The 25,869-nt window shown below is 45.9% G+C and overlaps 2 protein-coding genes across 3 annotated transcripts; one reads left to right on the top strand and one right to left on the bottom strand.

The window, feature by feature from the left end:
• The first annotated feature begins 770 nt into the window (after positions 1 to 770).
• On the top strand, positions 771 to 11,242 carry LOC135806095 (uncharacterized). 2 transcript variants are annotated; one of them, XM_065320240.1, is made up of 11 exons: positions 771 to 1,174; positions 2,513 to 2,614; positions 4,529 to 4,708; positions 5,637 to 5,825; positions 6,224 to 6,291; positions 6,808 to 6,933; positions 7,322 to 7,499; positions 8,439 to 8,538; positions 8,642 to 8,745; positions 8,999 to 9,136; positions 10,266 to 11,242. In XM_065320240.1, exons 1-11 carry the CDS (start codon positions 848 to 850, stop codon positions 10,377 to 10,379), a joined length of 1,626 nt encoding a protein of 541 aa, XP_065176312.1. In that variant the 5' UTR covers positions 771 to 847; the 3' UTR covers positions 10,380 to 11,242. The 2 variants fall into 2 exon arrangements, with proteins under 2 accessions (XP_065176312.1, XP_065176313.1); XM_065320241.1 differs by having other exon boundaries at positions 773 to 1,174; positions 4,529 to 4,666.
• A 2,070-nt stretch (positions 11,243 to 13,312) lies between these two features.
• On the bottom strand, positions 13,313 to 25,526 carry LOC135806093 (probable aminopeptidase NPEPL1). The gene is made up of 14 exons (XM_065320238.1): positions 25,258 to 25,526; positions 23,541 to 23,729; positions 22,902 to 23,091; positions 21,997 to 22,064; positions 20,652 to 20,733; positions 20,003 to 20,145; positions 19,472 to 19,549; positions 19,128 to 19,228; positions 17,215 to 17,269; positions 16,874 to 16,942; positions 16,610 to 16,708; positions 15,623 to 15,700; positions 14,341 to 14,451; positions 13,313 to 13,911 (listed from the first exon to the last, which is right to left on the bottom strand). The coding sequence occupies exons 1-14, from the start codon at positions 25,447 to 25,449 to the stop codon at positions 13,768 to 13,770; spliced, it is 1,599 nt and encodes a 532-aa protein (XP_065176310.1). The 5' UTR covers positions 25,450 to 25,526; the 3' UTR covers positions 13,313 to 13,767.
• Positions 25,527 to 25,869: the final 343 nt, after the last annotated feature.

The raw sequence follows: 25,869 nt of genomic DNA, 5'->3' as shown, positions 1-25,869 counted from the left end.
TTTGTGTTGACCCATTGCCTCCAAGTTGCCCAATTTTTCGTTTCAAAAAAGTTCAAATCAGAGGTGGCTCCAAACCGGACACGTTTTAGAGTGCCCGTCAAATTCACTCTGGGTCTGAAATTAGGTAATTGCTATCGCTCCACGACGGCCAGTACAGAGTAACAATAAGCCTTGTGTGTGCTTCCATTAGTTTTGATTGGTATGCGGTGCTTTATTGGCGAGAGGCGAGCCGCTGTTTACCTGCGACAAGAAATTGATTTTTCGAAAGTCGTAAAACTCAAGTCGCAGTGCGAAGCAACACGTCAAAAACTCACCTGGCCTGCTTGATATGGCGCTTCTGGTCATCGCAGAGCCATGAAATTTTGGCTCGGAGTATAACACATCGTAGTCTCACTGTGACATATGTTTTCTAATCAAAATACCAAGAGAGAAAGTGAATATTGAGTCCGTTCCGGTTTGCAACCGGTGTCCTATTTGAAACCGTCCCCTCTACTGTGTAGGCTGGCTCCCCCTGGTCATGACTGCATGCACTGCACTGACTCTGTACTGGATTCTGGGTGCTTGGCAACTGACCTTGCGCGTCTCGACGCTGTACGCCACCGGGCGCGGGCCCGCGGGTCGAGCTATAGTACAGTCATACAACATTACAAGGTTGTTCGGGGCCCGGCCCGGGCCGCGTACAAATCAGTTCAAATCGCGCTCCCTCGCTTCACTTCATGAATTATTTTGAGGCAATGAATGAGTTGACATTTTGAAGGATGATTGTTGACGTGCATTGTCCACGTTTGGATGCTGCCATTGAAATCATTTCCTAACATCTTGTCCTAAGTGGGGTACCGGGTCGGGAATGATAGAGGATGAGAATGATGTTTTTCCCTTTCTCCCTGGTAGAACGGCCGTCCAGCCACTGAACGGGTCTTCACCTAGAGCACGAAGTCATTCCTTACTCAGCAGTGTTAATGTACGATCCTTCAGAATGTCCACAAACAGTGACCCTCCGACTGGAGCTGACACCAGCGTTTATGGTGGAAGTGGATCCAATTACTCAAGCCTGCGTCGTTCCTCTTCTACGGAACTATCCCCATTGGATTCAGATCCAAACTCACCAAGAACGCGGCTAGCTGATATATTTAGTGCCAGTCTGGTGTCAAGTGCAGGATATGTTCACATCGAGGTATGTCAGAAAATATTAAAGGGGAAGTTAAGGCTAAAATCAAAATTTCACCAGTTGTAGTCTTCGGGGTGCTGAATCGAATGGTCTTGGTCCGAGGAAGCTGAGACGCTCCCTTCCTACTTTAATCCCAATCGAACTCGCGCACTTCCACCGAAACTGGGTGACTGCGCCCTACTAAATTTTGATTTTAGCCTTAACTTCCGGAATTCCCCTTTAACAAGCCATCTCGTGCTCAATTATTTTGATTATTATTTTTTATTTTGATAGGAAAGTCAAAATCTGTCTCGGATTTCTGAGTACAAAAACAAGTTTCACAAAAGGCACGTTCTTTTTTTATTGAAACTCGGATGGTGAGCCAGTATTATGAGTAAAGAGAAAGGACCAATACGTTACGAGTGTCAGGTCGTCGAATGCCTCAATATCCTTGTCAGTTTTGTGCCTCGTTGTCGCACTATCTGACTGTATAAGATCTCGTTACCTTGGTGGACTGTTAGTAGTCATAGCTCGTAACTTATTGGTCCTTTCTCTTTTTTATTGACTTAGAATTCAACGAGACCTCTCATTCTCACCGTCACTAGATTCACTCTCCGGCCGGCCACAATCATCAAACTAGCTACAAGATGACACCAATTCCAATATTGATCCTTCAGACAGCTGTTTTGACCTATTAAACAGGTTTCATCAGTAAAAGGCTAAAAGCATAAGAATTTGATGGCTAGGATATCAGAATAGTGATTTGGTTGGGGGAGATATATCGAGATTATCGACGCACATGAAAACGAAGAAGGTTCATCAGGACTTCTTAAAATATATAAATTGACATGGCCGTGCTTGATCCCGTTGTTACCACATACTGTATAAGCAGAAATATTCGTCTGGAATTTAATTTCGTCGTTTTCGTCCAACGAGCTTTTGGACTAAATTAAATGTAGGACGAATATCGATTTGTCCAGCGTTTCTATACACTCTTATGATCTATGGACGAAATTTTCAACCGGACGAACTCCTTTTCTTTGGAGTTGGACGAAATTATTGACCGACGAAATTTTCTGCCTCTACAGTACTGGTTTGAAAGTACGTAGTGGTGCAGGTCTGAGGTCTTGACGTCATAACTGTTCTTGTTAGTCGCACGCATAGTGGTTATGATTAAGCGACCGGTACCGTGATACTAAATTTAATACTACTGGCCATGATGCTGGTCTTTTCATGCTATGATTTGACCAGCTAAGCACTATCATTTGGTGAGACAGAAATGATGACAGTGTTGGAGAATGGCTTGTTGGTCTTATCGGATCACAAATGAATGGTTTCTGTTGTGTGTCCGCTATTATTCTCTAGGACAATCCGGAGAGTTCAGCTGAGCATGAAAATGTCACATCGCAGGCACTGTATCGCTGTAAGCAAAAGGTTCTGAAGCCGTATTTGCGCTTGCTCTCGCTGGTAAGTATGCATCTGTGTGTGTGTGTGTGTGTGTGTCTGTGTGTGTGTTTGTGTGTGTGTATATATGTGTGTGCGTGTGTATGTGTGTTCTGCTATATTGTGGTGCCTATCATATGATATTTTCCGCACCTATTGTCAGTGTTATGGTTAGTCCTATTGCTAATTTCTAGTATGTAGCAGGGAGTAGTATTTTACTACTCCCTGGTATTTACGGTTTTTGTACATACTACATGTACAGTCGTGGCCAAAGAAATCCGACCCGCGAGTCAAAAGTAGCGCTGGTTTTCCATTTCAATTACATCATATGCATGTTCCCAAAACTGATTCGAGGGCCGCATGAGCCTTGGCGCTGCTTTCGGCACTTTGGTTGGATTTCTTTGGCCACGACTGTAGTATCTCCATTTGTACAGACGGCCGAATCATGTACTGTATCCTCTGTACATTTACTTATCCCCTCTGTCTGAAATGTTCGCTTTTGCTGCCAGGCTGAAATTTAACATACATGTAGTGTGTAATTTTCAGTTAGTGCACGGCGTACTGCAGTGACCCATGTATGTACACGTAGTGTAAAGTCTTTGCTCGCATGAAGATTTGAAAAATAGATGACCCACTCGGGTCAAGGGCCTGCAGTGTATGAGTCTTCTTTTATTCGCCGTGGACAACATGTTATCGACTGACTGCATTCTCGTATTGTAAGTGGTTGGGGATTTGTGGTCCATTTTTGAATGCTGACAATAAGTTTGGCCCTGGGTTGTTTTTGTGGAAATTTCAAGTATTATTAGTTTTATAATCAGCACACGAAGCACAGAAGCCATATCATTTTTTCGACTAGGCCTTTCATTCCATTACTCTTCAGGTCGAATACAATGGTGATTAACAAGGTAGTAAGCAACTCCTTATAACCGGCACTTTCGGCGGGCAGAGCATTGACAAAAATAGCACTTGAAAAATAGCGCTAGTGGCGCCAACAGCATATTTGGCGGGCAGAGCATAGACTAAATAGCACTTTAAAAGATAGCGCTAGTGGCGCCAAGTACACAGTGAAACAATGAATATTACCAGTATCAGACAACAGTGGGGACCACGGTACTACAATGTCAAAACAGACAACTTTCGCACATACTTCTTTTGCACGCACAGTTCAGGCTTCAGCTTGGCAATGTACACTGCCTCCAGCACAGCAAGGTGAGATTTGTTGCGCGCACGCGCTTGAATGGTGAAGTGAGAGTGGGTGCCATGTTTGCAGACTTCACTTAGGCAGGCTGGTGACGATGTCAGGTGACGGAGTATCGCTGAATCCTTCTCATTATCGTCATTGTCCGTTGGTCCATTCCGGTGGTAGCTATTGTGCATCGCAGTTGTGCCGCTGGCGACTTCTCTGCCGGGCAAGGAGTCACACACTGTTCCACATGCCGATCCTGTATCAGCTGCTTGTTGCAGAGCGTTGTTGCGGAGACGCAGCCGTTCACTTCGTCTCGTAACAGTTGCTGGTGGTTTGATCGGTGTTGATTTTCTTCTCCCTTTGTTGACGGAGACGGTGATGTCCTTGACTGCTCGGCTTCTCCCCGTCCTGACCGGTGTTGTTGTTCCTGTAACTGTCCATACGAGTGTGTTGGGGATATGCTGCTCTATGCGATCACCCTAGCGCTATTTTTCAAGTGCTATTTTTGTCAATGCCCTGCCCGTCAAAAGTGCCGGTTATAAGGACTTGCTTACTACCTTGTTAATCACCATTGTATTCGACCTGAAGAGTAATGGAATGAAAGGCCTAGTCGAAAAAATTATATGGCTTCTGTGCTTCGTGTGCTGATTTGCTTTCCTCCAACCAAAAATCTATTCAGTTTTATAATATAACTGAATGATGTGAATCATTGTGGTTTCTTGCTTCTCTGTTTTTTGTTTCCACCACTTCAGCTTGGTTGGCACCCTATTGTTGGTGGCCACTCATCAAAGTGCTGGGTTAGGGTTATCAATGCACTCTACCCGTTCTTTGTTATGGCCATCATACTGCTCGGCTACATTGTCCAGTATGCACTGTGCTATCGACGCCTGGTAAGGACTACACTAAGTCTTACTGGTAGCCGTCTTGCTCAGGTAGGATCTCCCGTGTTCATTGAGTACTCAGTGCGCTTTGGCAGAGTGGTGTCTTTGTGTTATTTCAGATATCGTAATCAAACAGTTACATTATGCTTGGACTTACACCGTTGTTCTGTGTTCTACAAATGAACCTTGACGAAAGGTCACAGTGTTCAATACCCATGGCAGAGTATGATAACAAAAGTCTAGTGGATTATAACGAGACTGAACGTTATAATCCAATGGACCTTTGTTGTTCTGTCTTCTGTGTTGTTGCAGTGGTGCACTCTCCTGCACATGTACCGTAAAGTACTGCGAGAGCGCCGCATGCACCACCACCTCCCTTTCATGGTCATGATGTGGAGGTGATATCATGTCTGTTGGTCATACGACACATACCATGTACACACATTGCACGTTGCGCAGTCAATCCGTTCTCAGTTTACTAGTACTTTGGAGCTCCACACAAGAACGTGCAAACAAACAAAACATAGCACACTAAGATAATGATTCTCACACCGTGCAAAATTGATTTCACTCTGCCATACGATTTCCTTTTCCTGGCTGTAAGATGGTGGTGGGGCACTCTCACTCTCACTGTACTTTTCCGTATTTCCCATTCAGTGTACTACCGTGCATACATGCTCCACTTGAAACCAAGCAGCTGAACCCAATGGACTCTTGTGTGAACTAGGGGAGAACTGAAATCTTACTGCTAGCTGAGCCTTGTTTCTATGTATGCATAAACACATGAGCTTTCAATTTAGTTGTGTTTCCTCATTGACTCTCTTGTTCTCTGGTTGTGTTTCCTCATTGACTCTCCTGTTCTCTGGCATCAAGTTTAATGCCATGATAAGGTGGCAAGCAACTTTTGTTTCCTCTTTGTTGCAAACCCTCCCCTTGCTCTCTCCCTCTCTTTCTCCCTGTGCTTATCAACCTCCTGCAGCCGAACCGGTTTGACAAGAAGGAGGCACAGAGAGAAGTAAACTATACATTCAACAGCACGGAATTATGTCATAATGGCCTATTTAGTAATTACATTATTCCGGACGTCCTTCATGCGGCTGCATTCCTGTACTCGTTCTACGTGATTAGGTGGAAGGAGAATGAGCACTTGGTGACCTTGATGGAGAGGGTAAGGGCCAGTTTCTTCTTCTTCTTCTTGAGATGCGTCACTATGCTTTGTTTGTACTTTGTAGTGTTTAGCTGTGTGCTGCATTTCAGGGTCCACAGGTTAGCTTTCATTTTCTTTTGCACGGCATGTATGAATATGTACAGTGTCCGTATCATGCTTATAAATATATGCCGATCTTCCTGCCCTTGCTTCTTGACATGCTGTATGCACAGTTGCAATACAGTTATACTATTAATTTGCATTGATAAGACTGCCATCTACTTTCTTTTGGAGTAGCCAGATCCTTTGGAGTGTTGGTGTTTTTCATTTCCACTGATCTTCTCTCATTGTCTTCACTCAATGCCATCGGCAACTAGTCTATTCTACTATCTTTGTGCTGCGTGTTTCTTTTCTTGCAGGTCTTTCTTCAAACATCTTCGTCTCATTCTGGCTGGATGTCTCAACCACGGTTAATACGGTCATTGCGGTAAGTACTCTTTCCTCTTCATACAAACTCGAACCTCTTTACGATGTACCCAAAGGGGCTGATGGAATTTGCTTGCCGTAATCGGAGTTCTTCTCGCCCGTACTTCACGGTACTCAGGAATTTGGCTAAGTATTTGGGTCACAGATACTGCTGTAGTCCTTCTAACAGTGCCCTGGTGTGGCTAGCTAATGTACAGTCACAGTTTCCAAAATGAGTAGAAGTAGTGAAGCTTCCTGCAGGTTCTTACATAGGAAGTGGTGTATAGCACACCTGCTCCTTCCCGATCACTCTGCTATTGCCAAACGCGTTTCATCATATAGTCAATTCTTACGTTACGACAAAATTGCCGTCATCAGGTTTGCAATTAATTGCAGGGTAATCTGGAAAGAGCAGGTCTCCTCTACATCACTTCCTAGTCACTCAAATATACTGTGCATGTGCTGTCTGTTCTCTTCTCCCAATGTACTGTACATATGTTGTCTGTTCTCTTCTCTCAATGCTCTGGCTGTGCTACAGGTTTCTGCTTTTTTTCAATGTGGTGTGGGTTCTATGCTCCATTGCTGGCCATTCCTTGCATTTGACTGCACTGACATTTGGAATCGAACACCGCTACAACCCGCAGTTCCAATGGTTCAATGCTGAGTAAGAAGCCTGCGTCAGTCACTACATTTTTCTTTACTAGCCTAGTGTGGCCTCTTCTCCCTGAAGTGAGCCAATACTCTAAATCGAATAGGCTGTCATACCCAATTTGAATGGATTTGATGCTCCTAAACTCAAGGCGGATGACATGCCAAGATTATATTCTCAGCTCTAGCTGTGCGGACATGGGGCACATTCAATTAGGGAACAATATATTGCAGAGAAGTGAGCCCTGTACAGGTACCACTAGCTTGGATTCCTGAATATAGAATGCATTGATTGCATTCCATGACAAACTATCACTTGTGTGTTTGTGTGTATGTGTGTGTGTACGTGTGTGTGTACGCGTGTGTGTGTCTGTGTGTGTGTGTGTACGTGTGCGCATATGCAGCGGTGCAGCGCATTACGTTCTGCTTGTCTTCTTACTTGCCGGCCTATCGGCTATGGACATTGTCTACGCCAGCGTCATGACCAATTATGCTATCCAGTGCCACTTGCTTATCACACACATGCGATGTACTATGGTACGCACACGGCAGAAACTTGTCTCGCTTCACCAATCAATGAAGGTAAATCTATCAGTTACGGGTTACTATGGGTTACGACCGTGCAAGCGTGGTCACTTCTCGCAATAGTTTCTGCAGTCGTTCTTATTTTTGTTTGACCGGTGCCGATTCATTGACATTAGAGAGGTTCCGCACTACTGTAAATATACAAATTTTCGGCAGCTATTTAATTTCGACTATATTCGGCACCGACCCAAAACGCCTAAATTAAAACGCCGATGAAATTTTTCACAGCATCTGTCGCACTATACCATGCCCTCTACCCCACGCCGAAAATAAATCGCCGTCGAAATGTCAAAAATCGTGCAGTGCCGAAATTTTGTATATTTACAGTATGCTCAATCTGCGGACAGCATGCTGTTTCGTTCTTTTTGAACTCATCAGCGCAGCACAGAGGAAATGAGGCCGAACCTGATAGCAATGGAAATAAAAATTTCCAATCAGGCCCGAACGTACCTGTGTGTGTGTAAAGTTGAGCAGCTTTACGTTGGGGGGGGGGGGGGGGGGGGGTGGCACTCCACTTATGGAAAGTTGTCTACGTAGAGTACGTAGATAGGGCTCTGACAACGTAGCTGGTCCGTAAGTGGACTGGAGTACAAATTTATGACTCTCTCCCCAGGTCGATCTGGTCATACACTGCCGCGTTCGGAGTTGTCAAGGGCAGCTACGTGATTTGAAAACTCTGTATGGCGGAACACAGATGCGCATGCAGTTTACGTAAGACTTTCCGTAGATCGACTACGTTTTTTACTAGCGTAATTACGTTATGCGGAACCTCTCTATTGTGTGAAATGTGCATGAAGAAGATGAGTCATCTGTAGTGAGATGATGAGTAATGATCTATGTGTAATGACTTCGCAAGGGTTTGTGGCACTCGCCGCAGGATTTCTTAGAGTTTGGTGGCAACTTCCTTGATATTTTTTCTTTCTTTACATTGTTCAGGATATCACGGATGAAAGTCAGTACTTGAGAACATTGAATGACAAGGTGGCAACGGCTGTGTCCTTGCTCGTCTTCAGTGTCAGCTCCATGTTGATATTACGTAAGTGCAGTATTTGTGTGGCACTTTACCAGTGTTCCGTGCACCTGCCAGCTAAACAGGATTACAGGGTTTGTCCGATGTGCTTTTCTCATGTGATCTCCAGGCGTCTTTGATGTCATCAATTCGCCACCTGAGGCGCTCTTTTTCGTTGCCAACACGATACGTGCTGTTGTCATTCTCGCCCTCTTAGCACTGCCTCTCGTGCAGGTACGGAACTGTGTATGCGTCATCCTAACTCAATGCTGTTGCTATGTGTGTGGGTGTGTGTATGGGTGTGTGGGTGTGCAAAATCACGTGTGAACTTGAATTTCCATGGTGTTGCAGTCGTGTTTCAAATTTTTATGCGCAATCCCTGATCAAATACGTCTGAGTCGTAGAAACGTGGTCACAGTTGGCCGTAGTCTGAATTGCATATAACCCCCTGCCTCTTATCTGTGATTACACACATTGTGGTGTGCAGGCATGTCGTGTTACCAACGCAGGTTATGCCTTGCAACGACTTGGCAGTGAGATTGCCGTTCGGCCGTTTGGCTATCAAGATACACCATCCGAAGACATCTACATGTTCCAACTGTTCACCTCATCTTTGCAGCCCAGAGTAAGGAATATTAGTGTTTGGATTAGGCCAAGTAAAAAAAATCCTAGTTTATCGTCCCCGCCCGCCCCATTTTTCGAGGCCGCCCGGAATTTATTTTTATTTTTTAAATCTAGAATTTTGCCAAAAAGCTTGATTTTTTACGTCGGCTAAGGCTTGAAAACACAGCTTCGTCTTTCTGCCGAAAGTCCGTCTTCATCCTGTCGAGACCTCGACAGTTTTCCGTTCTTTCCGTAGTTGCGACTTTGTTGAGAAGCGACATGCCGTTTGTTTTGCTGCAAATCCGTCGCGGGTTGAAAGTTCTGAAGTCCTGGTATGGCTGTGTTGTCTCTGCGTCTTCAACTCTCTCGGACATTTTCACCCAGTTCAGCGCTGGCGAGTTGGACCATGGGGAGCGCCTTGAGGAGAGCGACGTTGTCTCTTGTGTCCAAGCTAGTGTTGGCGACACAAAGCAAGGTTCCAAAACCCCTGTGAGTCCAGATTCGCCAGTAGGCGAGACTGTCATCAAAAAATAAAAATAAAATCCGCCCTCCCTCCCCGATTTTTGTGAAAAAAAGGACGATAAACTGGGATTTTATTTTACTTGGCCTTAGTTGTACCTTTTTCTTGCTGTGTTGCAGGGGGGGGGGGGGGGAGGGGGTTGTACCGTGCATACTGTGTAACTACTTGGAAGTACATGTAGTTGAGTGTAGTTGACCATGATACATTGAGTGTAGTTGACCATGATACATTGAATATTCAGTATCAAAAGTACTGCTGGTCTTTACATCCCTTCACGTTATACAGTAGGATGCTGATTATCCAAACTTAACTTTCGGAACAGTCAATCATCCAAAATGCTTGTTAACAACACTGAATTGACTGGTGACACAATGACACACTACACAAGTGCCTATAACACACGTTTGTGTGAGAACAATCGACGTGCGAAAAATTACGAAATTGCCAAAAACTCGCGTATAAGCGTATGGGCTTTCGTGTGCGTCATTGCGGTGTGTGGCATTCAATTGACTTCTGTTTGGGTTTTTTTGCTTTACATGTGGATAATGCTTCCAACATGCTGCGTTTGTGTAGGCTAATTCTTTGTTTGCTGCTGCGCATGTGTGTCTGTGTGTTTTGTTCACCGATGTAGGCAAAGCTATTCCGTGTTCCATTCCACACATCCTGGGTGACATCGATCTGTTTGAGTCTTACCTTCGCGCTGCTCATTTCCCTTCAATTAGATTTGATCAAAGCTAAGCTGTGAGCCGAGTTATGCTGCTCTGCCATCGTTCATCAACACCTCGGTCAGTCCCATCCATCTCTTTCAGTTTGTATCTTCACTCTGGCGATGGGCTGTCAGCTTTAGTTTGTCCGCGCTTCTTTGCAATTCTAGGGTGGTGTCTTGTGTTCTAGGTCCCCCAGTTCCCCCAGTTCCCCCCAGTCCTGTGCATGTATGACTAGGGTCTACGTCACGCTCTATAATTATATAGGTAGATAATTGTAGTTTTTTTTAGTTTTTTTAAACGCTTTCAAACTGACCTATCGTACAGCATTAGTCCAGTGCTCTGTTCTATTTTCCGAAGACCATGGTGCACATCCAACATGCACGCACACCACCACCACCGCCATCACCCCGCACCGCATGCATGCACACTCACACGCACACGATCCAGTAGCGCACACCTGCACGTGCAGAGCTCATTAGCACTGCGAGGCCCCTGTTGATCCTTGACTCCGACACAGTTCTATTTGTGCCTGTGGGTTATCTTGACCAATTTTTGTTGATGACGATGTTTCTGCTTCATGCGCTGGTGATTCTACACCCTACTTTTCATTCTCCTCTAATTCAATCATATCTTTTTGTTGTTAACAATTTTTAAAGCAAATACTTCAAAGTACAAGCGGAGAGAAGGAGCCAAAACCCATTGCCAGCCAACAGACATAGGTTTGCCATGCTACTTCGAAATACATGTATGGTGATTCAATACAATTGTTATAGTTTTCTGACTTAGAGTGGAAAGTGAGCTGATTTCACACCCTCAGTTATCCTCCCTATGTAAGTGCTTTTATCAGTTTTATTCATTTTCATCTCCTCTACTTGTAGAGACAAGTAACATCTATGTATAACAGCAAGAGTGCAATGTACTTGTGTGGTTTTGCCCAGATTTGGTCGGCATGTACGGTGTAGATTGATTTGGTCGGCATGTACGGTGTAGATTGATTTGGTCGGCATGTACGGTGTAGATTGATTTGGTCGGCATGAACGGTGTAGATTGATTTGGTCGGCATGTACGGTGTAGATTGATTTGGTCGGCATGTACGGTGTAGATTGATTTGGTCGGCATGTGCGGTGTAGATTGATTTGGTCGGCATGTACGGTGTAGATTGATTTGGTCGGCATGTACGGTGTAGATTGATTTGGTCGGCATGTACGGTGTAGATTGATTTGGTCGGCATGTACGGTGTAGATTGATTTGGTCGGCATGAACGGTGTAGATTGATTTGGTCGGCATGTACGGTGTAGATTGATTTGGTCGGCATGTACGGTGTAGATTGATTTGGTCGGCATGTACGGTGTAGATTGATTTGGTCGGCATGTGCGGTGTAGATTGATTTGGTCGGCATGTACGGTGTAGATTGATTTGGTCATGTACATGTACCGTAGTGTCTTGTATTATGAAAGCATGTCTCATAGAAGCCTGTTTTGAATACATGTACAAGCCTCATTTTCAAGATACGCTGTAGGCACATAATAAAGCCTGGTTTTAGTGTTGACACGCGTAGAAATACCCGGTTTGAATAGATAAGAAGCCTGATGTGAAAGCCTAGCCCTGAAATTGTCGTCTACACACGAGGAATAAGCCCGGCTATAATACGTGACATTACGGTATAATGAATGAAGCATGCATGGTGTGTGTGTGTGTGTGTGTGTGTGTGTGTGTGTGTGTGTGTGTGTGTGTGTGTGTGTGCGCGCGTGCATAATAGCCAGACCTGTGTGTGCCACTTTGATTGTGTGCCTGGCAATGTCAACTACAGTCCATTCATAAAAAGATGGGCTCTGGCTCTGGCGAGCTCCCGTATTTGGCGATTTTTCGTGATTTCATCGTACACAGTGCAGTGCTGCGAAATTTGAAAAAGGGTCCAAAAAGGGTACCTGAACTGGGGTTCGAACCGCACAATGCACGTTTGCAGGCGGGGTCAAACGGCCTGGATTTTTATGGTTTTTCCCAATTCAGTGCTGTTGGGGCAAAACCTGGCCGAAATTCTATTCTTGTTATGGCTTGCTTTTTGGACAAAAAAACTTCAGAAACATAATTGGAAGAGGATTCCATAGGGGATTGCAGAAAAAAATTCTAAAAAAACTCAAAGTTTGACCCATTTATGGCCAAAAGCTAGAAGTCCATCTTTTTCTGAATGGATTGTAAAGCTACATGTAGCTACATCAGGGAGTCGTCCAAACATACTGGTAGTTGATGATTCCATGGTGCGTATGCTTCTCCTGTTGTGGTTGCATTTCAAAGTACTCTGCACACGTGGAACCCACGGAGACAGTGCGGTCCCGACAGACTTTCAAGTTGATGTCATTTTACTATGCAATACTCCTCACATGAGTGATTTACGACATTTGTGCTGGGCGGCAACACCTCACACGTGTTTCCTTCAGTTTCTACAAGGTCAACAGGGGATTTGTCTGCCACGGGTTCAGGAGTACACCTGGTGATACGTATAGTTGTATGCGACGCGTGTTGCGTCATAGCTAGCGTTAAGGCAGGTGTGGAAACTGAAAAGTCAACTCCAATCCCTCTTATTAAATCCCACTGTTCTCTGGCAGCACACACTCTGGCAACTAACTTGATCGGTGCATGCATTTAGCACTGCAGCCAGTTGTAGTGTTTCATGATGCAGCCATACACTCATGTTAAACAAGGCATGCACAGCAGCAGCTCGAGAGATGCGTTCACAACACTGAAATAAGTGGAGCCATAGAGAACCACGAGGCTAGAACCAGTCCGAAGTGAACCGTCGCGTTCTTTGTTGCACACTTACGCTAGGACTGAAAAACGCGAACTGTTTACAAGGCCAGTCTAGAGTCGAGAGCTAAGACATGTGCGGGGGGGGGGGGCAAGGAATCCAAATGTGTGTGTAGGAGGGGTGGGCAAGAAATCCAGCGCCCCACCCACACATGATTCAGGTATATTCGTTAAACTCTCCAGTGCCTTACAGAAAGTGTTTCTACTAAAAGTAGCCTAGCATAAATTAAAGATAGCACCAGAAAGCAGAGGGCAAGCAGCTGCCTACTGCTAAATGCCAATGAAAAACAATGAGAAGTAGGGATAGCTAGAAAAAGCAGAAGGCGAGTGCTCAATTAGAATAATTTCCCAAAGACATTACCTACTAGTAGTTTAAAAAAGCATCAGAAGTCACAACATGCACGCGTAAGTGCATGCAACCGTGAGCATGCACGAGCAATGCAATGCAATCCCCTTGCGGAATTGAACATGCAGCAAGCCGACACAGAATCATCCAGCATTACCGTTAGCAGTAGATATGAAGAGCCCGAACAGCTAGACTGTCTGAAAGCTGAAGTCCAAACTACACAACGCAGCAGCAGTGATGCTGTGCACTACATGATACAGAGCTGGCTAACACTCTTAACAACGGCGCTTCCGTGGTGGCTCATCTGATGCTCCAGTCGACGGTAGACTTGGAGCAATGAAATGAAGGAGCGAGCTATTCGTGCAGGATCCAAATAGGGAGACAAGAAGCGCAACACCGTAGCCAGTTGCCCTTTCACCCTGTGTTTCAAAGGGCAGAGAAGAACAAGTAGTCAATCAAACAAGCACAGCATCTCCCTTCTCTCTCTCCTTGACAGCTAGATCAGTGAAGTGGAAACTTCAAAAGCAATGAAAAAAGAGCATTCTACTATGGCTATTCTCGGTGCTCATGTGCATGGAAAGAAATTGGTTCAGAGTTCAGCTCAACATAATTTTGATGAAGCAGAACTGTTTTGCTTCCGATGCCCGACGCAATTCTTCGGCAAGCAAGCATTCTCCAGGTTGCAGTCGGCTGTCATAAAATAATAATTATCTGATGTCCATTAAGAAAGAAGAAAGGACCAATAAGTTACGAGCTATGACTATTAACAGTCCACCAAGGTAACGAGATCTTATACAGTCAGATAATGCGACAACAAGACACAAAACTGACACCAGTAAACAAAGTACCTGGTGTACTGGTCCAGCCATGTCCACGTGAATCCAAGCACCGGTGTAGTCCTTCAGGAGATGAGCATGAATAAACAGGCCTGCACAGGACGGCTGTGCATTGTCACGACGCTGGAAAACAACACACACAAGAAGATCAACATCACATACATATTGCTGACTAATAGCAACAGAGCATGAGAGACAGGACTAACAAACGGACTGGTGAACACACAGCCAGGGAATTGTTCACTTCAAATGCTGTTGAAAGGAACACTTGCAAGAAGACAGCAGCAGAAGCAGCAGCAGCAGCAGTAGCGACATAGGCTGGCAGGACATAACGCTGTACACCTCCTATGCATTCACCTTCTGTTCTCAACGCATGCGCTAGACTGGGCTGGACCTTTGTATTCATACACAATTTTCGAATTTTTCTTTACCAGGTCTTATGATGAGAGCATAATAATGACAAGGTTGATGACACACTATAAGGAGTCGTGCTCCTATCTGCAACCAGAGACTGGCTGGCAGGCTTGGGTCTTCTAACGTGGCGCTTGGTGAAATCCAATCCGAAGTGCAAAACCGGCGCCCTGTATCAGTTCTGATTCCATCACTCTACTTGTGCGCATGTGCATGTCCAGCCACATTCGTACCACTTCCAAGACGTCAAGGGCCATGCAAGTTGAGGGCGCCAAATATGCACTTTGGGCCGGATTTCACTGAGCGCAACTGTAGTTGCAGTCATGCAGGAGCACACTATTCCTTACGATGCGTCCTCCACCTTGCTTATTCCTTACAATGCATCCTCCACCTTGCTATAATGTTATCATCATACCTGGTAACGTTAAACTCACAAGTAATGCTCACATAAACTACTTTCGCTTTGTGCACACTGGCTTTCTGCGTACGCTAGGCGTACAAGTACAAGCTTTCTATTATTTTTTAGGGGGAACACATGCTGCTCTGCTGTCGGTCTATTTGGAATCCGGTGACTCAGTGTGTACGAAAAATTCAGCATTCCTGTGATTTCTGGAAATCCACATTGAAGACAAAAGTAGTGTTTTTGCTCTAATTGCACCCGTGGAAAGAAGCAGAAATGCGCCAACTGACCTCCCGCCTGATGTACCGGCCGTACCGGTACGTGACACTCCCGTCGTAGACTGTCACCCGGATCCCGTCACATATTCGTAAAAAACGAGTGTGTATAAGTTCTCCCCTAGCTTATACACACTCGTTTTTTTCGTGCTTCCCTTCCTCCCTTTCCTCTTCTGTTTCGCACTGGATCAACCCTCAGTATGCTTACCTCAACAGAGTTCTTCATATCAGCAACGGCACTGGAAAACTCAGGCATGTGAAGTTCTGGTGTGAATGGAACTGGAAACTGCACATGCACACACACACACACACACACACACACACACACACACACACACACACACACACACACACACACACACACACATGTGTGGGTACGCACACGCACGCACATACACACATATGGGCAAGGCACGAGCAAACACAAGACAAAACAGAAGTTGACTAAGTCCGACTAACTCAAGATGCATATACTTCGTTGCCGAAAAGAAGTATAGAGTTTGCCACTGCCCAAAGGAGAGGGCCTACCCGAATCAAAGTTGAAGATATTGGTCACGTCAATAATAATAATTATTATTTTATTATTTTAAACGAAGTAGATACTATTGACTAAATGGATTTCTGTTGATCAAGAAAGACTTCGGTAGGTTTCATAGACAGATAGGACTACAGAACAATCACAGCACAGTTGACAGCAGCAGCCGCACCCCTAAGGACGCTGTGTGAAGAAGATGCATCGGCGTTTGTCGAGGTGTACACTGCCCTCCACTCAGCTCGAGACTCCCGTGCAGTAGCATACCAGCTACCATACACATCACGGGACTTGAGGTCGGACACTGCACAGTCTTTCCAGCGGCGCCGAGGACCATGGGCCGGGCGATGAGCAAGCATTGTCCCGAATAGGATCTGCCGCGGCATCCTCTCAGACTCCATGCGGACCACATGGCCCAACCACTCCAGCCGGCGGTTCGCAACCTTGATACTGAGAGGCTCGGGATCACCCCACAGTTCCAACAGTTGCACGTTGGAAATGTGATCCCTCCAGCACTGTGAACGGGATACGCCAAGAATCGACCTCACACACCTCATGTGAAACACGGACAGGCGCTGCAACACACACACACACACACACACACACACACACACACACACACACACACACACACACACACACACACACAGATGTTAACCTTACCACTAGGTCTCCGCTGACACGACCAGCACGGCATGTAGCATCCTGCCAGTCTTCGTTATTGGCCAGCAGTGCACCATGATAACGGCCAGTAGCGATACCCTAATCAGGAAAACACAACACAAAGAAATGCATTCACAAGTACATGCTGTATGAATGTGGCACCTTTTGCAATTGCTATGCCAAAATATTGCAGAAATAGCTGTTTAGTGCTATCAAGCAATTCAGCACTAACCGGGGGGGGGGGGGGGGGGGCTACAGGCTTACCTGAGCACCAGTTAACGTTGCCATATCCAAAACAACGTCAGCGTTCAGGTCCTTGGAAGCATAGTGCACCTGAATGCACACACACACGCACACACACCCACGCATGCACAAACACCCACGCACACACACACATAATAATAATAATATGGCATGCTGGCTAAACTTTGCTGCAGTACGAGATTTCGCTGAGTCAAAAAAGTGCTAACTGCGGGTGCAGTTGAAGTTCTCAAGTATCAAATAAGAAGTGGTCTTCTGCATCTTTCCGTTGTGCAATGACATTGTGTGCAGATTCACATTCTCATGCTTTTGCATTGCACTATACCGACCGGTACGCAACTTACACCATCCGCCAAGACAAGTCTGCCTTCTGCATCGGGATTGTTCACCTCAACAGATCTGTAGAAACAAACACACAACGTGTCCAGGGGCCTTGCTCCAGTGCTCTATACTCTACACAACGTGTCCAGGGGCCTTGCAGCAGTGCTCTATACTCTAGCTATGGCAGAACGTAAGTTATCAGTCTTACCGTATTTCCGCGCATATAAAGCCATGGCGTTACATGTAAGGTGTGCAGCTGCTGCATCACAAGAAGTCATGTACACAAGTCATCTGACCCGGCTGTGGGTTGAAAATCACTCGCAGTGCGATGGCATTAACTGCATGCCTGCACGGCGTGCAGTGACTCCCCGCTGCACGTGTGTACATCTATTCGTGCAACGTTCACCGCGCATGCGTGTAGCTAGCTACGTGGTCCATTTGTGCACCTGTTGCACCATGCACACATCGATCTACCCCTGTCAGTCGCAAAGACTGGTGAATCCACCTCCCATGTACCAATAAAAGACCCATGCAGCTGGGTGAGAAGCAGGCACTACTGGGCACAGAACTGACGAAGAAAGTAATTCAGGACTGCTCAACCTGGTGGAACAGTTCCTAAAGCATGTTGGCAAAGCTAGTGGAGATGTAGTCTCCCCTCCAACTGCTGCTTGCTGATATGTCTGACAAGGAGAGGAAGAAGCTGGAACTACCATCCACCTGCTGGGAGACCGTCAAGCATCTCCTAAAGTATGTTGGCAAAGCTAGTGGAGATAAAGTCTCCCCTCCAACTGCTGCTTGCTGATATGTCTGACAAGGAGAGGAAGCAGATGGAACTACCATCCACCTGCTGGGAGACTGCCAAGCAGCTGCGGTCCAGTCTCCAGAAAGTCGATTCGGTAACAATGCATCTGGGTGGGGAGAAGTACTCCACATTGTCATCGTATCTTCCCCTTCTAACTTCCCCGAAGACAGCCTGTATCAATGGTGACAATCATGACAATGGCTATGATGAAGACGATTCAGAACTGCTAGCCGTGTCATCATTGATGAAGCGCCTTCACGACCGTATCGAGCACCAGGTCAAGCTCAACGGTCTAGATTCGGACAGTCTGTACGTGTTGGCAGCAGTGCCCTCTGAACGAGTCTTTTCATTTGCGGGCATTGCCTTGGACCGACAGTGGTGCCAGCTATCACACAAGATGAATGATTGATGCCCTGATCTTCATACACATGAATGCTGATCTCTTGAAGCTGACCGACTCTGTCCAGCCACGTTCTCAGCCAGCTCCCAAGCCTCTGTTTGATCCTGCAGAAAGATGGTGTACCACCACTACCAAACCAGCCTTCCGAACCCGGTTCTCTTGACTGAGATACAATCCATATCGTTTCAATGAACCTGTTTCATTGAACCTACATTGAATCGCAAATACAAGCATAGAATTATAGAAGAACCACGAAATAGTTTTAAAGCACACACATTTGCTACATGCTCTCTCTCTCTCTCTCTCTCTCTCTCTCTCTCTCTCTCTCTCTCTCTCTCTCTCTCTCTCTCTCTAAATTTTAAAATAATAACAATAAATCATCCTTGCCACATCAATGGAATAATGTTAACTCTCTCGGTAGTGCTTGTTTGTTATAGATACGCTTGTTTCAACACTATCTTCCTATTTCAGCATTATTAGTAATCGGTTTGCAAAAGGTACTCAACATCAACTACTTCTAGGAATAGCTCCATGATCACTCTGTCTCTAGGTCTTCTTTTAGCAGTAAACGTAGCAGCTATGTCTTTAGCATCCCGAGTCTAGAAGAAGAGTAAGGGGGACGCACACATTTTCGGTCGGTGAAAAGGACACTACAAAACCGTTAAACCCTGCCATGAACTGCACGCAGCCTAAAGCTGTTCCCACCCTGAGTCAAGCAGCTTTGTTCTACTTACCGTCCCGAGTACATCACATGTACGTCGTCTGGACGTGTGGCAATCGGCGACACGGCGTTCTCAGCTAGGCACAGGATGCAATGCAGGTTGTCCTTGAAGCCCTGGTGTGTGCACATGATGACAGAAGCAGCAGAAAAGGATCACAACAATGTTATCTGCTTTCTTGGAGTAGATACTAGAACGCATGAATGATGGAGAGTGGATGGACAGATAGTAGCTGATATATATCACAAGCAAGCAGTCAAACAAAGTAGACAGAAAGACACCACTGCCTACTTGCCTACAAGTACGTAGTGCATAGGCAGACATTAACTGATAACAAGCGCACATGGAAGCAAACGTACCAGCTTGACGGCAGTGGCAAATGCACCCAAAATGCCAGCAGCGCCACCACAGTCTCGCTTCATTCCAGCCATGAACCCCTGAACAATGAGGAAACAGAGAGAATATTGATCAACGTGTACACGCCGCACCCCAATCCCAATATCCAAGCCAAGCCAGCATGCACACTGCAGATACAATTGCCTTGCTCCTCCATCCATTGTCTTCAGTGGAATCGTTTTCCACAAGAGTTAAAGTGATAACAAGAGACCGCTGCCTGTCTTTGGAGACTGGCCATTCTGAAGCCACACAGCATACTTCATACTGCATACATACACAACCTGTTAAAAAAGACCAGCTGTCTCCAGAGGCTGGTTTCTCGCACACCATTGGGGACCGTTAAATGCAGGTTTGATAAAATATCTGTTAGTCAGCATCTACTGTAAACTGCCCTCAAGCACGGCTTCAAATGCTATGACCAAGGGGTAAAATGCTTTGAATCAGCATGACTTCACTAGATGTGTTCAAATTGCACAAAAAATACTAAGACATACCTTTGGCTTCAAAGAAAGTCCACCAGTGTCATAGACAATACCCTTGCCCACCCAGGCAATGGTGCGTTCTGCATCAGCCGGACGATGGCTCAGTACCACCATCGCAGGAGGATGGTCAGCTGCTTTCCCAACACCATAGATACCTAGTCCGCATTCACAAGCAACCAGAGGAAAGTGCACATAACGTACAGAATGAATGGATGAAAGCTAGGGCAAAGGGCCCGTGCTCATGTGACATCAAAACAGATACGCACGCACACGATCATGAAGAAGATTCTAATGTTCATGTATAGTATACAGTACCTGTATCAGGAAACAGACAGTGGTGTGATCATGAGACATAGTGCGCAGGCAGACCTGATAAACTGCTCGTTCACACTAACACATGTAGTCAAACGGAGAAGACCAGCTAAGAAACTAGCTATCATCCCCTTAATCTCGAACTACATATTGTACAGTCCTGCTCAATGAAATCCAGCCGCGTCACTCGAGTTTGCGCCTTGCATCCTTTCGCAGCCCAGTGTTCGCAGGCCTAGGGCTGCGCAACGCAAGGCGCGTACTTGAGTGATACGACTGGATTTCACTGAGCAGCACTGTACTAGCACTGTACTAGCGGAGTGTTTGCATGGACATGGGCACGGGATCTCACCTCCAAACCCTTGTTTATCGAGTTCTTGGCCACGGACAACATGAATGTCACAGCCAGTAAACTTTGCAACGTCACGAGCCAGCTACACAGACAAAAAAAGGGAGTGAGAGATCCATTCATTGACAGATACAAGTACATACATGGACACCTGTGACAAGGCAGTTGTAGCAAGGATAGATGTGATGCACTTCATCCGGGCCAAACAGACTATCTGCACAGAGATGCTGCTTCCACAAGCCAGGAATCCATGCCAGGAACACTACCGTAAAAGTCCGTAAATAAGTACGTATTTACTTTCGAATTTAGTGACCACACCCGTACTAACTTTCGGGCGGGTACTGACTTTCGGGCACGAACTAACTTTCGGACCCGACTTGTGTGTAGTGGAGAAGTCATTTTCATGTCAATGTACATGCTACGTGCTGCACGTGCGCACCGTACCGGTACTTATTTCGGGCAGTATGTTTATCGGGCTTGACTTGACTTCAACAGACAGGGCCAAAAGATTGAAGGGGGTATTTCTTTCGGGCAGGTACTTATTTACGGACTTTTACGGTAATCCGTGCTAACCCAACACTAATCAATAGTATAGTAATAACAGTTACTGCTCTTATCTGGACTCCTTAGATCCAAGCACCTTACGGTCCTCTGTAGAGTCACAAAACCCGAACTTGCAATGAAAAAGGCACCAAAAAGATTGATAGGCATAAAAAAGTGGCTGCCTGCATTTCCTGTAAGTTCTGAGTTACGGTCAATTCCTAGGTATGGGCAGAGTCTGGTCCCAACATGTTCGGATAAGGGGAGTTCTACTGTAGTGTACAATCAGGGTAGGGTGTGGGTAGGGTGTGTGATGCACACAGTCAACTGCTGGTCAACTGAAGCGACAACGGTACATAGAAAGCACTAGTGACATACATGTACATGGACTGGCAGCCAGAAAGATGGGGTAAAAGTTGCCTCGATTCACTCTCTTTCATGTGCTCACAGCACATGCATAGGAGTGATCCAGGACGAGTTGGCCAAACTGCACAGGATTCGTAGTAGTACGTGTACATGCAAGCTGTACCGCTCAGCGACAACAAGGCCCGGCGGAACCGGTCCGGTTGGTCTGGCCATGGCCAGACCAACCTTTTGGCCACCAGCGTGTGTTCACTGCTGAGAGGTCATGTGTACTAGTGTACCCTCCATATCATACACAAAGTACGAAAGGCTAGGGTATGGCTGGACCAATCAAAACTGCTTGTCCTGTACAACCATCGGATGCGCCTACTGAAGTATGAAGGACACGTTGCATTGGAAGTTCTGGCAGCTTGAAACACATGCAGCACTCAGTACATGTACTTACATCTACGAAGGCATCCGTGTGCATCAGATTACAGGGCCGATCCACGATACTTTGCGTCATGCGAATGCCTAACACACACACACACACACACACACACACACACACACACACACACACACACACACACACACACACACACACACACACACACACACACACACACACACACACACACACACACACACACACACACACACACACACACACACACACACACACACACACACACACACACACACACACACACACACACACACACACACACACACACACACACACACACACACACACACACATACACACACAGTCATAATGACACGGCATACCAGTAAACTGGCAGTGGGAGACACTACACTACTACAGTGTATGAATGTACAATGCTATACAAGTACAAACATTACAGTAAATGTGAAAGATCACTGAAAAAAAACAATCTCATATTCACCTGCATGCTCATGATATGCATGATATGCATACACAAGCATCTCCTCTACTCGCCACGGGAACACAAAGCAGTACTGTCATACTGCTCTGCACTCACTACATGGAAGGTTATCTACACTGGACACTGGACACAGCTGGCATCATAGAAGCTAGAGCATGATTATTGTACACACTCAGCGCATGCTTGCCACCAGAGCACATGCCATACTCTTGCTACTACAGAGTATAAACGTGGCCTTTCTGAAAGTTTCTTTTCATCTGGGAATCTGGCTTGCAATAGAGGATCTCTTCATCCCAACAATGCCAAACTCAGAGTGATTTGCTCACCAAGACCAACTGTGGACTAGTGCGTTTAGAAGAGTGATTTTTAATCATTTTTTCATCCACTTTTCATTCCCATAGATTGCTCTGTGCAGTCATTGTATGGGGAGGGGGAAATGATATAATAAAACCCTACTCACTTTGTCCAGAAACAGAGAAAGCGAAAGCATCCTCCTCAGACAGGCCCCGTGATGGAACATCCTCGTCAGTGCGGAAGAAGACAACGTCAACGCTTTCGACGCTCCGACTGGCAGCCTTTTGCGAGTAGCGTGGGAAAGCGCGGGCAACTGCACAGCCTGAGGAGTACAGGCCATCCTTGTTGCACACAACCTGAAAGTTGGAATGGACAAGGAAAGAACCGAATATTTCTAGGGTCAGAGCCGATGTTTTTCCACAAAAATTCAGGACCAATATGCCCATGCAGCATAATTAACTTGTACAACGAACATATATTATTTTCATACAAACAGATATACTGAAGCATGCTTTTTGCCTCCAATAGGGGACATGGGTTACACTCCGGGGCGAATTGGACACCAAGAAAGTGGTACGATAACCACCCAAATAGGAAGAAGAGAGAAATAGACAGCTGCCGTTGCTGTGAAATGTCCACTGCACAGAAAGGAGTTTGGAGCAAGGAACATATCAGCAGGGATAAAGGAATTGAATACTACAAAGTAGTATTCCACAACTCAATGCACAAAGCGAACCGAAGAATTGTGCAGTGAGCAGAAGTGAAATGATGTAAAATCAGCATCATCAAATGCTAGCAAGCTTACGATGATTATCCGGCTTGTAGCACGTGGTGCTTTCTCTACTGCTGCCTTGATGGCATGTGGCAGAGCAGCGGAGTTGTGGCGGCTTGCTAGGGTGGGCAGAGCAGCCACAGTGATCAGCTTGAGCAGTACAGAGCACGAGTCTCCGAAGCTTTCGCCAGGCGATAGCTGCGCAACTGCACTCTTGAAGAGCTAAGATACGTGAAAGCACAAACGCAGATACAAACGTAAGGCATAGTGATACAAATGCATGGATTGACTGTAGCCTTTACTCAGCAAGGACACCTGTAGCAACATATCGCAGATTTGCAAATAATTTGTACAGGATCAGGATCAGATAGGCTTTGGTCCACCACAGGTTCCGGATTCGTCTGATAATCCGTGTACAGTGCACAATGCATCATAAAAATGACGTCAGCTTGGAATTCTGTCGGGACAGCACCCATAGTCGAGTTGCACACTCTTGGGGATTATGTACTCTTGGTACTACTTATGGGGTTGAACAATATGGTGGCAAATACACACATGGTGAAATGGCGGTAAAATGCACGCCTGCACTGATTGTGATTTTGCAGCTTTGAGAGTGTGCGCGCAGGCATGTACTTGCCTCCATTTCAACACGTGTGTCTTTACCACCGCATTGTTCAACTATGGAAGAAGCTGACTTACGAGAGAGCTGACAGCTCAGGGCCCTGGCTGTGCTCAGTCTTACACTAGGTCATCACACGTGCTATTCAAACCGATGGAAGCATCCTAGAAGTACACGTACAGCAAAACCGTATAGGCGCCAATAGAAGCCCCGGGGTTCTATTTTTCCAGAAGACACATTGAGGGGGTGACACGCACACACACACAAAGGAAACCAGCTCAGGGCCCTCGCTATGCTCGATCTTTAACTAGGACATCCTTCGAGTTACTGAAACTGATAGAAACATCTTTGCAATGCACTATTGACTAATATGTACCCATCATCAGCCAGACGAATTGTTGTCTGGATATATTTGATGAAGAAAGTGTCTGCTCGAAATGTCGGAGCTCGCGCTTCCTGCCGACTGACTTGACATTTTGACTGACTCACGACTCAGTCGGCAGGAAGTGCGAGCTCCGACGTTTGGAGCAGATACTTTCTTCACCAATCACCGCCAATGTCGCAACATCTTTCAGATATCTTTGATGTTCCGGGATATCATACATGTACGAGGTGCTATGTGCTACTTTCACTGCCTCCTCACAAAGACACAGTACCCAGCTCACCGCATGTATTGGAAGTGGTTCGCACGTGCATCACCGCATTGTATCCTACCCCCCCCCGGCAACTTGGCACTCACTACTGGGGTTGAGAATAGCATTGATACAGCTAACAGGACCCCCCACCCCTGTCCGGGCACTTGGTTGTGAACTCCCGTAGGCACTGCATCTGCCACCCAGGTATATCTGGTACGGTGGTGGTCTGGCAGGTGCCAAACTTCCTGAAGTCGGTTGCGTTTCTAAACACCCAGTGCCAACGTAGGTGTGAAACTTTACTCACTTTTTACAATGCCAAAAATGTTAATTCAATAAACTCGCCACGGCATTGTTTGTCACGCACCAGGTGATGCCTTGACAATGCATTCAAAGTTCAAACCTAATTTCAGTCCAATCCAGATTTCATGAGAGAAATATGGATGAGTATTCAAGGTCTACATGTAACATTGAAGCAAGTAACTAGCACGCAAAGTACCTCAGGTGACACATTCTCATTGATTGCGCTGATGCACTCTGCAAGGCCTTCGGTTTGGAGAAGTGATAACTCTCCCACAACCAAATAGGCTGCTGATGGTGGTCTAGGTTTCTGTAGTTGGACATCGATAGACCCATGGGGGTAGATTACTTCATAAGATGCATCTCCGGGCAGGAGTGGAAACGAAGACATTTTACAACTTTATCCGGACACCAGGACACACCTCGATCGAGCTCTTCGATCACGATCGACTGAATAATTGTTCAAAAATATTATGTTGAGAGAATATGAAAATGCAGAATGCGAAAGTCTCGATATACAAGAATCAGTGGATCGAATTCGCGAAGAACTGCTGGGAATCCCGACTCCTGCTAGTGCGAGTCCTAATCCGCACGGGCCCATATTGAAATCTGAATCTCGGTTGGATAAAATCGCAAAAAATAGAGAAGCCCAGAATCCAGATCAGAGTCGTGTACATAATCATTGTGCGCGATCTGTACATTGACACTGGCATGGCAGTGCATGCAGCTCACCAGAAAATCAATCTACTTGTTGTAGGCTCGGACGCCTGGTTTACGATGTGACACGCACCAAAACCCTACCGATCGACCG

This window comes from Sycon ciliatum, chromosome 1 (assembly GCF_964019385.1).
Source record: "Sycon ciliatum chromosome 1, ocSycCili1.1, whole genome shotgun sequence".
NCBI lineage: Eukaryota > Metazoa > Porifera > Calcarea > Leucosolenida > Sycettidae > Sycon > Sycon ciliatum.
Note: the sequence above shows the minus strand (reverse complement) of the source record. Positions and strands in the feature narration are given on the sequence as shown.

Coding starts and splice junctions, on each gene's coding strand:
- LOC135806095 (XM_065320240.1), top strand. CDS start 848: ATGATAGAGGATGAGAATGATGTTTTTCCCTTTCTCCCTGGTAGAACG. Junction 1,175..2,512: donor CAGGATATGTTCACATCGAG/GTATGTCAGAAA, acceptor ATTATTCTCTAG/GACAATCCGGAGAGTTCAGC. Junction 5,826..6,223: donor TGGTGACCTTGATGGAGAGG/GTAAGGGCCAGT, acceptor CTTTTCTTGCAG/GTCTTTCTTCAAACATCTTC.
- LOC135806093 (XM_065320238.1), bottom strand. CDS start 25,449: ATGTCTTCGTTTCCACTCCTGCCCGGAGATGCATCTTATGAAGTAATC. Junction 23,730..25,257: donor ATGAGAATGTGTCACCTGAG/GTACTTTGCGTG, acceptor CACGTATCTTAG/CTCTTCAAGAGTGCAGTTGC. Junction 20,146..20,651: donor CGATAAACAAGGGTTTGGAG/GTGAGATCCCGT, acceptor AATGCGGACTAG/GTATCTATGGTGTTGGGAAA.